This window comes from Balaenoptera physalus (assembly GCF_965194825.1).
Source record: "Balaenoptera physalus genome assembly, chromosome: 4".
NCBI lineage: Eukaryota > Metazoa > Chordata > Mammalia > Artiodactyla > Balaenopteridae > Balaenoptera > Balaenoptera physalus.
Window position 1 is genome coordinate 75,001,862 of NC_138891.1, and position 14,002 is coordinate 75,015,863.

General features: G+C 34.3%; 1 protein-coding gene across 17 annotated transcripts in view; it reads left to right on the forward strand.

Moving 5' to 3' along the window:
* LRCH3 (leucine rich repeats and calponin homology domain containing 3) overlaps positions 1-14,002 on the forward strand; it is a 119,899-nt gene that overhangs the window by 39,738 nt on the left and 66,159 nt on the right. For 16 of the 17 annotated variants that reach the window (XM_082458570.1, XM_082458560.1, XM_082458555.1 and 13 more), the window contains exons 2-4: positions 5,278-5,422; positions 7,030-7,156; positions 10,186-10,291. In XM_082458570.1, coding sequence (XP_082314696.1) covers positions 5,278-5,422; positions 7,030-7,156; positions 10,186-10,291 — 378 coding nt within the window. The remainder of the gene's footprint in view (positions 1-5,277; positions 5,423-7,029; positions 7,157-10,185; positions 10,292-14,002) is intronic. The other variant, XM_082458562.1, reaches the window with a different exon arrangement.

Genomic DNA, 14,002 nt, shown 5'->3' on the forward strand with positions numbered 1-14,002 from the left:
GCCAGCACTGTAAGAGAATTAGATGGTAGATAGATAGGTAGATAGATAGATAGATAGGTAGGTAGGTAGATATGTACGTATGTATCAGAAAGGAAGAAACAAGCTTTCATTATTCACAGAACTAGGTAATTGTGGATTTGGAGCTATCCAAATCTACAGATAAATTTTATAGACTAATAAAAAGATTTATCAAAAGTTGCCAGGTACAAAATCAGTATATTGAAATCAATTTTATTTCTATGACTAACTAATGGTTAGAAAATAAAACTTGAAAAATATATATCATTTATAAAATAATAAAGACCTGTGAATAAATCAAGTAAAGATGTCATTTTTTTCCAAATTGATGTTTGATTCAGTGCAATCTCAGTAAAAGTTCGAACAAGTGTTTTTATGAGATATAACAGGCTCATTCTAAAACTTACAGGGAAATGCAAAGGACCTAGAAAGCCAAGACACACTTGAAGAACTACAAAGAGGAAGGAATACCTCTCCTACTAGAAGTGATGTAGGAGTACATCACTCTACTAGATTTCAGGAATCATTGTAAGCTATAGTAATTAAGATAGTGTAATATTGACATAAGAATATATAAGTAGTGCAATGGAACAGATTAGAGAAGCCCCCAAACAGGCCCATACAAATGTAGGCACCTGATATATGACAGGTGTTACAGGGAAATAGTTGGGGGGGGAGGTGATGGTCTTTTCAGTAACTGTCACTGGGATAAATGGGTATCCCTGTAGGAAAACATGAAATTGGCCTTCTACCTCACATCATACTAGAAAATAAATTCCTGGTAGATTCAATGTCAGACTCTAAAACCTTTAGAAAAGAATATCTTTGTGACCTTGGAGTAGGGAAGGATTTCTTTTAAAACTGCAAATACCACTAACCATAAAGGAAAAAATTAATAAAACATTTTACTCTGTTAAAAATTAAAGACGTTCATCAGAAGACACCACAAAGACTGTGAAACTTCAAACTACAGAGTGGGAGAACACATTTGCAACACATATAACTGATAACAATCTCATATTCAGAATTTATAAAGATGTCCAACAAACCAAAAGACTTGAGCTGGTACTTTACAAAAAGGGAAATCTAGATGGCCAATAAACATATGAAAAGCTGTTGTACCTCATTAATAATCAGGGAAATGAAAATTAAAATTACAATGAAATGCCACTGTATAAAAATCTTTAAAACATAATAAACATTAAAACATCTCAATAACAAGTATTAGCAAGGATATGAAGCCACAAGAACTCTTTGTACATTGCTGGTAGACGTGTAAATTGGTACAACCTCTTTGGAAAACAGTTTGGAGTTGATGATACATAAATCTTATTACACAGCATTTTCTCTCCTAGTTCAGTGTGTAATCGAAAGTAGTAGTATGAATGAGTAAATAAATTGTAGCACGTTCATATAGTAGAATAGTATGAAGACAGTGAAAATGAAGGAACTAATGCAGTATGCAACTACATGAATGAATCTCAAATGTTGAGAGAAGGTCACAAAAGAAAACACATAAAGTGTGCTTCTACTTTTAGAAAGTTGAGAGGTGTGCTAGGCAGAATTATGCCCCCCCCCACATTAGGATGTTGGGATTAGTCTACATCCTAATTCCTATAACCTATGAATATGTTACACTACATGGCAAAGGGGCATTAAGGTTGCTCATCAGCTGTTCTTCAAATAGGAAGATTATCGTTGATTATTTGGGAGCAGGGGGAGGTGGGCAAAGTCACAGGATCCTTAAAAGTGGAAGAAGGAGGCAGAAGAGGGAGACCCGCAGAGATGGCAGCATCAGAAGGACTCCACCTGATAGTGCTGACTTGAAGATGGAGGAATGGGGCTATGAGCCAAAGAATGTGGACAGACTCTAGAAGCTGGGAAAAAGAAGAAGACAGATTTTCTCCTAGAAGCTCCAGAAAGAATGAAGTTCTGCTGACAATTTTTTTTTAATAAATTTTTTTATTTTATTTTATTATTTTTGGCCTCATTGGATGTTCGTTGCTGTGCGCAGGCTTTCTCTAGTTGCGGCGAGTGGGGGCTACTCTTCATTGCGGTGCATAGGCTTCTCATTGCAGTGGGTTCTCCTGTTGTGGATCACGGGCTCTAGGCGCCCGGGCTTCAGTAGTCGTGGCACACAGGCTGAGTAGTTGTGGCGCACAGGCTCAGTAGTTGTGGCATGCAGGCTTAGTTGCTCCTCGGCATGTGGGATCTTCCCAGACCAGAGATCGAACCCATGTCCCCCTGCATTGGCAGGCAGATTCTTAACCACTGCACCACCAGGGAAGTCCCTAAGGAGCAGTTTGTAATTGAAATTTATTTCTTTCATTTCTTCATTTTTAAAATCATACTAACAAAATTTAAATAGGAATTTATAAAATAATTTTTGTTGTATTTTGTATTAAATAAGTTATTTACCATGTGATTCTGTAGGAAATTTTTATTTGTAAATATTTGATGCCCTTTGCTACCTGGGCTTTTAACTTTTTCCTAATGAATACAATATGGGGAGGCATTTTGGTAAGATGGTGATCTTTCCCAACTTCAGTTACTAAGTACTACTTCAGAGTGAAGCAACTCGGAGGCTCACAGGCTGGTGGGACCTGTAGGGAATATGTGAGTCTGGGGGACATACTGGGATCCAAATGAAAATAAGAGGCAAAAACCTATGGCAGTTATCAAAACTTTTGAGTTCTCAAGAAGAACTGTGCTCCAGAGGGGAAGCTTAGTTCCAGTGCATCAAGGAGCTTGCTTCCACTATTTTGATGTTGAATGCCATTCACGGTACTCTAGCAGCTTGATCTGAGCTCCAAAGATGAGGCAAGCCATGAATTGGCAAAGGAAGATAATTCATTTAAAGGAACTCCAGCAACCAGAGAGGATGAACAAGGATTACATCTAGAAGAAGTGATTTCAATGAAATAGAACTATTCGAAGAGATAGATGACAAGTTTAACAAATAAAACAAAACAGAATGTTCCAGTAATCCCACTCCTGGGCATATATCCAGAGAAAACTCTAATTCGAAAAGATACATGCACGTACTCCAGTGTGCATAGCAACACTATTTATAATAGCCAAGACATGGAAGCAACATAAATGTCTGTTGACAGATGAATGGATAAAGATGTGTTGTGTGTGTGCGTGTGTGTACATACACACACTGGAATATTACTCGGCCGTAAAAAAGAATGAAATAATGCCATTTGCAGCAACATGGATGGACCTAGAGATTATCATACTAAGTGAAGTAAGACAGAGAAAGACATATATCATATGATATCACTTATATGTGGAATCTAAAAAAATGATACAAATAAACTTACTTACAAAACAGAAACAGACTCACAGACGTAGCAAACAAACTTATGGTTACCGAAGGAGAAAGGGGAGGGAAGGGATAAATTAGGAGTTTGAGATTAGCAGATACGAACTACTATATATCTAACAGCAAAGTCTTACTATATAGCACAGGGAACTATATTCAATATCCTGTAACAAACTCTAATGGAAAAGAATCTGAAAAAGGATATATATATGAAGTTTTATGAATCACTTTTCTATTCACCAGAAACTAACACAACATTGTAAATCAACTATACTTCAATTTAAAAAAACCAAAAAACAAAAACTAATTTATCCTGAGATTCTCAAGAGAAACAGGGTGACATGCTTCTAATCATAGCATGAAAGAATTAAAAAGTGAGGGAAAAAACTTTTCTATATATTAATTTAGGGAGAGAATGATTACTGTTGAGACTCAGATTCGTGGTTTGGAACATTAAGTAGAAGAGTATATCAAAACAGAAAAAAAATATAAAGAAGGAGAAGGAGCAAATGGAGGAGATGCAACAACTAAAGGTATAATAGAGGAGAATTTCTCTGGTTTAAAGAAGGATTGAAAGAACCAACTGAGTTCTGGACCAGAGTGTTAATTTAAGGGTGGAGGGAGACAAAGAACAAGCTGCTTACAAAGGAAAAATAATCAGATATGTGCTGGACTACTCAGTGTGACACTGGAAACTAGAAGGTAGTAAAATAACATCTACAGATTACCAAGAAAAGAATTGTCTGTACCTAGCTGAAATATCATTCACTTGTTATGGTGAAAGCAAGGTACTTGCAGATGTGCAGGAATTCAGATCCTCCATCTAAGGAAAGTTAAAGGATTCTCACCAAATAATTCTCAACAGAGAATTTAAGGGGCAGAAGAAGAGAGAAAACAGTAGTGAGCAAATGAATCTCACAGTGTATTTAATTAAATCTAAATGGTAATGACAGAGTGACTGTATTTCAGCATACTTCTTTGTCCTCTTCATTTTCTGAAAGTTTGCAGCTGATGGAAAAGCTTGATTTGACTCAGGTTCTGTCCCTTTGGCAAGACCATAAATGATGTTCTGTTCTTCTAATGGGCATATACTTTCTGATTATCTTTTTGTAAAGATAACAGCCATTAATACTCAATTCTGGATCCATTAATTCATTGAGAGTTGCAAAATGCTATATTCTATCATTGTTTTTCATTTATAGCTAGAACACTTATATAAAGATGCTTCCCTTTATCTATTTGGTTACTCAGTGATACAGTTCACATAGGGAAGGCAAGGTAAATGTTTGCTTTTTTTTCCCCCCCTTTATCAGCTTACAAGGTAATGAATTGGTTCTTTATCATCTTTTGGGGAGGATAAATTCAATAATATGTGATAGATTTCAATTCGCTGCGATTATTATCTTTATTGAAGCTCAGATTATCTCATCTTTGGCCAGTGGGAGCAAAGATGGTTCCTGAGTCCTTTTGACATGACAGTGATACTTTTTGACTGGTAAAGAAAGGAACAATATTTTTTTGTTTCGTTTTGCTTCGCTTTTCTGAAAACCTCAGAATGTTGTCTGAGCTTTTGGGAAGGTGGATTTTAGGGATCCATTTGTTTTCTAGGATATTTGGTACTTAGCATGATCTGTGATGTAATTTTTAAGCTGGTATTCCTTGGAGTTTATGTTACTTGCAAAGAATAATGGTTTTATTTTTTAGTATATGTAGAGACTCAAAAGGAATCAGCATTTCCCAGCAACAGGTATAGAGGCATATGTTAAAATGGTTTCTTCAATCATTTAATATTTGAATATTTAATCTGGACCAGTCTCCACAATAGGAGCTCTAGGAAATTCAAACAATTATGAAACCTGCTTTTTTATTTAAAATTTCAGTAAAATAAGTTCCAAGGATTGATTTTAAACTTAATTTATTTTTTCTTTCAGATCTGTCACGAAATCGCCTCTCAGAAATTCCCATAGAAGCATGTCACTTCGTTTCTCTTGAGAATCTCAATTTATACCAAAATTGTATTCGGTATATACCAGAGGCAATTCTAAACTTGCAAGCTCTAACGTTCTTAAATATTAGGTAAGGATTTTTTTTTTTTAATTTTTAGTTTTGTGTGATCTTTTCAATTTTCCTCTTCCCTTTCACTAAAATTTACATTATCTGGGGAATTCCCTGGCGGTCCAGTGGTTAGGACTCCGTGCTTCCACTGCAGAGGGCATGGGTTCGATCCCTGGTCGGGAAACTAAGATCCCACATGCCACACGGCCAAAAAATAAAACTAATAATTTAAAAAAAATTTACATTGTCTGTTTATATCAGCCATATCTCGACATATTCTTAGACTAAATTAGCGGTATTTTCTATATCCCTCTAGTTTCTCCTTTTGTCTTTGTCTTTGTAATAATTAACAAACTCTAAGAGCCTTTAGCCTAATAGACTTGGAGTGGTCTTGTAGCAGTGGTTTTCCAATTACATTTTCAAATAAGCTTCATCAAATGAGAATAGTACATCTGAAATTACTTTGTTTGGTTTTTGTGATTACGTATTTTTGCGTACTAAGTTCTGAATATATAAATGCATTTATTCAACTCATCTACTCCATTTTTTCACATCTTACAAGAATTCTTTTGTTATTTTATTTCATTATAAAAGTTATAAATGTTGACTGGAGAAAATAAATGTAGAAAAGTAAAGGAAATTCATCAAAATGTTATGTCTGAGTTATATAATTATAGGTGAACTTTTCCTTTTTTGTAGGCTTTTAGTCAAATTTTTAAATGAGTTTTTCCCCTTCTCATGAAATATCCTTTGGAAATATTTTTATATGTAATCATTTTAATGTACAGTTTATATGTTTCTAAAACTCATTTTCCCTCTCGGATATTTATTCTTTCAGTTTTTTCCCATGATCAAAGTAGCACTAGTAGACAGTTTTGTATGTGAATGTCTAATTATTAGATTCTAAAAGTTTTAAAGGCTTATGATCTGTGTTAGTAAAATCATCAAAGATCTTGAAAATGGGGGCAATTATTACTAAGGATTAAGATGTTAAATCTGCATAAGTAAAATTTTAACTTATTTTTATCCTAATGATAGATGTGTTTTTTACTTTCAGTTCTGATTTGAATATTTTTGTATAAATAAAAATTCCTTACCTATCCTTCAGTTAATATGATATATTTGAAATCACAATCTGTCCCTTATTTCCCATAGAATTATATTTGGGTCGTTTATGTACATTTGGTTATAATAATGTAATGATGAGGGAAGTAAATTACAAACACTTTGTATATAACTCTTTGGAAGGAAGAGGAGAGGATGTTAGTTATCTACCCTATTTTAAAATCATTTTTTCCTATATAAGTTTAAGTTTAATAAAATAATAATATGTTTTGTTTATATGGCACTTCATTATTTACAAAGGAGTTTTATGGTGCAAGAGTCCTGTAAGCCCTGTGATTTACAGATGAGGAATCTGTGTAAGATGCAGATAAATTAAATGCTGTGCCTAAAAGCGCAAAGCTGACAAGTGAGGAAATGAAGACTCGAACTCAAATCTAATATCCTGTTTGTTCCTTGCAAGACTTACCTTTGTTAGTATCCTGAGTATAGAGTGAGAAAGACGGCAGGTTTTTTTCCTTGAGTGGTGGGCTCTGACTTTTCTCTTTTTCTACTTACCCATTTAGTCGAAACCAGCTGTCAACACTGCCAGTACACTTGTGTGATTTACCATTGAAAGTCTTAATTGCTAGTAATAACAAATTGGTCTCACTTCCAGAAGAAATTGGACATCTCAGACATTTAACAGAACTTGTGAGTTAATATTTCATTTTTTGATTGTTTTATATATGTGTGTGTGTGTGTGTGTGTGTATACACACACACACGCACATACTCTTTTGTGTTTTTGAGTTATTTTTAAGTACTGATAATGAAGTTTTACTGATTGATGAGCTCTCAAGTGCTTCAACACAGAATTAGGAAAGAACTGAAAGTACAAGTCTAATCAAAGTCTAATCAGGTTCTAATCAATATAAAGTGATTTCTATGTTATTAAACTTTTGAGACATAATTTAATAAAGGGTTTGAATTTTTTTAATTAAATCTTGTTAATAGCATCAATATTCTGATTTTTAGTTAGTGCCTATAGGGAATGGGCAGTACAAAGGTCAGGTTTATTTTTTTACCTTATAGGCTATCTTTAGAACCTAGCTCCCACTCTAAAGTGAGCTATTCTTTATATTTTCTAAGAAGCTTAACCTTCACCTACCACTTCTTGTTATTCTTGAGTGCTTTTGTTCTGGGCACGGGAATAAGGCTTTTCTTATTTAATCACCACAATAACGTTATGAACTGTTATCATCATATTACAGCTGAGGAAACTAGCACTCAAGATAGGTTAAGTAATTTGCCGAAGGTTCCAGAGGTTCCATAACTGAAGTAGAATTTGAAACCAGTCTACCTTAACTCCAGAACCCATGATTCCTATTTCTGAAATGGTCAAATACAATTATGTCCATTGAGATTTGGGAGTATAATTCCATGTAGGTTTATTAACAAAGATGTACATCATAAACAAAAAATAAATACAGTTGGCCTTCTGTTTTTGTAGGTTCTACATCTGTGGATTCAACCAACTGTGAATCAAAAATATTTTTTAAAAAAATTTCCTGGGAATTCCATGGTGGTCCAGTGGTTAGGACTCTGCACTTTCACGGCCAAGGGCGTGGGTTCGATCCCTGGTCAGGGAACTGAGATCCCACAAGCCATGCAGCATGGCCAAAAAAAAGAAATAAAATTTAAAAAAAATTGTTCTTCCAGAAATCTCTAAAAAGGAAAATTTGAATTTGCCGTGTGTGACAATTATTTACATAGTGTTTGCGTTGTATCAGGTATTATAAGTAATCTAGAGATGGTTGAAAGCATACAGGAGGATGTATGTAGGTTATACGCAAATTATGCACCATTTTGTATGACACTCGAGCATCCATGGATTTTGGTATCCTCGGAGCCAATCCCTTGCGGGTACTGAGGAACAACTGACTGTACACATAAAGTCTAATTGGACCACATGTTGGGTCACTTTTTTTTTTTCAGGTGGATTATGAATATAAAAGGTCACATATAAGAATTCACAAATATATTAAATTTAGAGTCTAGATACTAGACCACTATTTAAACTTTCTGTTTCTACTTATTGAATGCTAAATACTTAAGAGATAGATAAGTCTCACAGAAGGTGCTTTTAGCTTTCTATGAAAGAAGTGAGTTGATACTTCAGTCATAAAAAACAGCTTGTGGCAGAGTAAAAATTAATAATCGTAATGCTCCTGATTCCCTTGTGGGTCTTTCTGCAGCATCCTTATTGCTTCTTTTCCTTTTTTTTCTCCTTCATTTTTTTTTTAGTGAAAGTAAACTGCTGTCTTTCAACATACATATTTTCTGAGAGATATATTATAGATTGCTATTCCCTTCTGGCTTAGACTCAATCTTCCTATCCTTTCGACTTCTTTTCTTTTTTTTTTTGGCTGCGTTGGGTCTTTGTTGCTGCACACGGGCTTTCTCTAGTTGCAGCAAGCAGGGGCTACTCTTCATTGCGGTGCAGTCTCTTGTTGTGGAGCATGGGCTCTAGGCATGCGGGCTTCAGTAGTTGTGGCTTGTGGGCTCTAGAGCACAGGCTCAGTAGTTGTGGTGCACGGGCTTAGTTGCTTCACGGCATGTGGGATCTTCCCGGACCAGGGCTCGAACCCCTGTCCCCTGCATTGGCAGGCAGATTCTTAACCAGGGATCCCTTGACTTCTTTTAGAACCCTTTTAGCTTTGATACCTAGAGCATTGGGCTAAGAAGTCTAGCTTCTGATTCTACTTCAATCATGAATGGGTAGGAAAGGTAAAAATAGTATTATTTCTTTCTGAGAATATTTTGGGAAAATTTAAAAATAATGTCTGAAGCTTATTGAAGTTTTTTGTAAGCGGTCTTTTCTAATAGCAAGTCTCAGTATTTTCTTTTTATTTATATATTGGAGGAATTCTAAGTGTTACTGTGACATCTTAGAGCTTTTATTAACCTAGGCAGCTTCTTGTTGCTATGCATGGGTTTACAAATTCTGGCTGGTCTCAAGAATTATGGAATCCTGAATTTATCAATCTTGGAACCTTGTAGTCAGTCTCTTTTCAGAACCAGTGGAATCAAGCTATTTGCCAAGATACCAGAAGGCCTACCTAATATATGTATTAGAATCAGGTTGATGAGCTGCTAATAGAATAGTATCTACTTTTTCCATAGCCTTTGAGTTATGTGTACTTTATTATTTTTCCCTCATGTTCAGTTTGATAAAGAATGATTTGAGTCATCTTCAGTGCATTTTTATTTTATATTCTTGAATAGTTGAACTTGTATTTTGAGAATGGGATTTCCTTTCAAATAATTTTATCATTATAATTTTTATCATAGTTTTGTTTTTTCTTCTAGTTTCTTTAGAACAATATAAAATAAAACTATTGTCCTAAAGGTCTGTTTTAATACCTTTTTTTAACCTTTTCACCAACATTTTCATTTGATCTGATATTCTAGGCCTCCTGTCCACATCTTAAGTCATTTAACTTTAGTTCTGCTCACAAAATTAATGTAGATCTATATACAATGTATAGAGTCAGTCAAAAGCCTATACATTTTAAAAATTAAATGCTATTGCAAACTATGGGATTATTCTTGGACACAGAATCATAGTATTTTTTACAACAAGAGGGGTATTATCTTGTCCAACCTCATTTTACAGATAGTTTAAAGCATGCAAGTTTGTAATATTAGTACAATTCTTTACTTTGTATCTTTTTGAAATAGGATGTGAGCTGCAATGAAATTCAAACAATCCCTTCCCAAATTGGTAATTTGGAGGCCTTGCGAGACCTTAATGTAAGAAGAAATCACTTAGTACGTTTGCCTGAAGGTAAGAAATTGTGAAAGTTTTTTTTGTTTTGTTTTGTTTTTTGCCTTTTTATTTTAAAGATCTCTCAAACTGATGGGCACTTCAAAAATGTATAAAAGTTACAGCCAGTATTTGAGATGTAATGGTTTCTTTAATATGTGCTATCTGTTCCATTGTGGATTTTAAAAGCTAGACTCTTCAGTGAAAAGCTCCAATAACTATTGAACAGTGATTGTAATTTTAGATCCTGTTAACTGATATAATTGATAACTCAGGGTAGGGTCACTGGAAATTTCAGTTGGCATAACTACTTAGGAGAAACATAACATGTTTTTGATAAGGGGATAGTTTAGTATAATGAAAACATTCCTGCAGTTAGCACTGACTGACTTAAAATGGACTTGATTTGAATTTAATAATTTTATCCTTCATTGGAAATGTTCAGATAGAGGCTAATTAACTGTGTGGAGATGATGTGTAAAATGAATAATGAATGGAGTGAGAGACTACACTAGGAGACTGGTTGTCTTAGGCTGACTATAAGTTCTGGTACATGTATTTGAATGATAAAAATGATTAAACAAATTAATTAAGTATAATTGATCAATCGTTCAAAAATATAAATTCATGAAAGAGAAAGCTATAAGAGAAAGTGAAAATGGTGAAAATCATTATTTTATTAAATCAGAATATATATTTCTTTAATTTTATTATGTAAAATTTAATATCTAAATGAGAGTAATGAATCACCCAGCTACATCAGTCATTAGCTCATGGAAGTTCTTGTTTCATCTATACTCCCATCCTCTTTCTCTTGCTCTGTCCTCTAGATTAACTTGAAACAACTTCCAGAAATTAATCTATAAACATTTCAGAATGTCTGTCTCAAAGATAAGGAATCTTTAGAAGATGTTTTCATGACATTGATTATCTAGGTTCTTCTACAAAATACAACTTCTAATGTACAGTAAATGTTGAATTAACTAATGATGCTTTTGCTTCATTGTAGAATCCAGATGTTTATACCAATTTGATCCTGTATGATACTGAGTTCTAATATACTAGTGTGTGTAGCTTTGACATTTTTTGATCCCAAGTAAGCGTCTCAGAAAGTGACTTTTCCATTCCACTTTTATACATTTACTGCAACCATACTACCCAAAATCCTGCATATCTTTCCCCTCAGTAGGCCTGTCCAGTAACCTTTATACCTTTTATCTTCAGAGCCTTCCTCATTTCCTCCTGGTTCTGCCTTCTACCACCTCAGCAGTGGGAATGCAGGCCATTAGCAGGACCGACCAAAATCATGACTGACATATAACTCAAAATTTCTATCAGGATTACCCCTCTACTCAGGACCCACCTACTGTGGTTGACCTTTAAAGGCTTACTAATGCAATAATACTGACTTGATATGAAATTAAATAATCAAAACAATTGGGGTTTTGGTGAAGATGAAAATCCGGGATTTCAGATGATGATTGCAGTCTGATAGTTTCATCATCTAATTTATTTCTCTATCTTATTTTGAATGGATATTACCAAGAAAATCGTCACACAGATAGTTTCAAATGTTTTTTTGTAGACTTATCTTGTAATCTCAGCATACTCAGTTAAACTGAGATGGCAGGAAAGCTTCATCCAACACCTACACAAATTAGTGTGGAAGTTCATGTTCCTTGGTGATCTCTAACATATTACAGTTTGGTAGATAAAGATATTATGTCTTTTGTTATATTGTCATTTTGATTTTAAATTAATTTTAATTTTTATCAAATACATTATTCAAAAAGTCAAATAGTAATAAAAAGCTTAAAATAAATAATAGCATTCTCCTGCCTCAGCCATTCCTCTCTCCAGTTTCAATGGCCAGGCATATACCTTCAAGTCCTTTTACTCTTTCCACTACTATTTGCTGACATATTTCTAAATGATCTGCTTTTACAGCTATTGCTGGATTTATCAACTTTGACATCTTGTTTTTGTTGTTGTTTTTCTAGAGTTAGTAAGTCCTTTTTTAAAAAATTTACTTAGCTTTTTATGTACCCGTGGCTAATTCCTCCCTCTTTTTCCAGGAGCTTTATTAGTCAAACCAATCAGATTATGTATCTTTCTTTTTTTCCCCTGAATATCTCCCTCATTGAACCTTTTTTCTTTCTCTTCCTGTCTGGACTGGTTGTTCTCTGTTATTTTCTGCCTAGCTTTTCTTCTTCTTTGCTGAACTCTTATTCCTCTTATTCCTGGACTTCATGTGTATTTTCTTACTTTTTTTTTTTTAATTTCAGCTTTATTGAGGTATAACTGACAAATAATTCCTCTTTCTTACTTTACTCCCTTGTTTTGCTAGAGGGCATCTTCTAGTAGTTTCCTGAGAACATGTGATAGGAAAACATTTTTTGAGATTTCACTTGAAAAGAAATATCTCTATTCTGTGCTCACCATTGATTAATAATTTGGTTATAAATTCTAGGTTGAAAATTATTTTATCAAATGATTTTCAAGTCTTTTTTCGCTTTTAGCTTTCAATTTTAAAAATTAATGGTTGAGGGACTTCCCTGGCAGTCCAGGGGTTAAGACTTAACACTTCAGGAGGCATGGGTTCAGTCTCTGGTCAGGGCACTAAGATCCCACATGCTGCATGGCACGGCCAAAAAAAAAAAAAAAAAATTAATGGTTGAAAATTTGATGCCATTCCCAATTCCAGTCCATTGTTTGTTACCAATTTTTTCCTCTGGAATATTTTAAGGTCTTCCCTTTTTTTTCCCTACCGCTCTGAAGTTTTATGATGATGTGCCATAGTATGAGTTGTTTTAATTCAATAAACTAGATACTTGGTGGGCTTCTATCTAAACCAGAGATTCACGTCCTTCGTTCTGAGAAATTGTCTTACATCTCTTTTTCGATAATTTCCTGTCTTCTGATTTCTCTGTTTTCTCTTTCTAGAATTTTTGTGAATTAGATATTGGACTCCTTTAATTGATCCTATGGTTTTCTTATCTTTTTTATTGTTCATTTCTTCATCATTTTGTTTAACCAGGTGGTAAACAGTTCCAACTGTTTATACTCTAACCATTCTTCTGAATTTTTAATTTCTGCCATCTTATTTTTCATCTCTAAGAACCATTGTTTTTCTCTGATTTTTTAAAAAAATATTCCTTTCTTGTTTCAGTAATTGAGTATTTTATCTCTCTGAAATTAGAGACATTAATTCTAGTTTTCAAAGTTTTCTTCTATTTCCTATATATTACCTATTTTTTCAGAGATCTTTTTTTCGATTGGCTTGCATGTTTTGATTTCTGTCTTACATGTTGGAGGCTCTTCTAAATGTCTCTGGATCATGTACTGTCTGTATAGAGCTAATTAGAAATTCCAAGTATACTGGGCAGGAATTGTATAATAGTAGTTAAGCAGTAAGCTGGATATTTTATTGGGGGAAACTCCCTATCAGTATCTAAAGGCCGTTTATATGGGACAGTATAGTTTCTCCAGAGAAAGATGTTTTCCTTCTTCTACAGTGTTGTGTATGTTCCTAACTACTGCCAGTCAGGAGCTGGGGATGGGGTGAGGTTGGGGAGGAAAGTGCTAAGGTCTTGTGGTTAAGTTTGTAGACTTTTACTTAAATCCTCCATTTTCAGCAGGGAACTCATCCTGACTTTCCATTGTGACTGCGGTCCTTGAGTTCAGAGCCTTTCAATTCAGCTCCTGTCATGATTGGAAAGGAATAGTTACCTA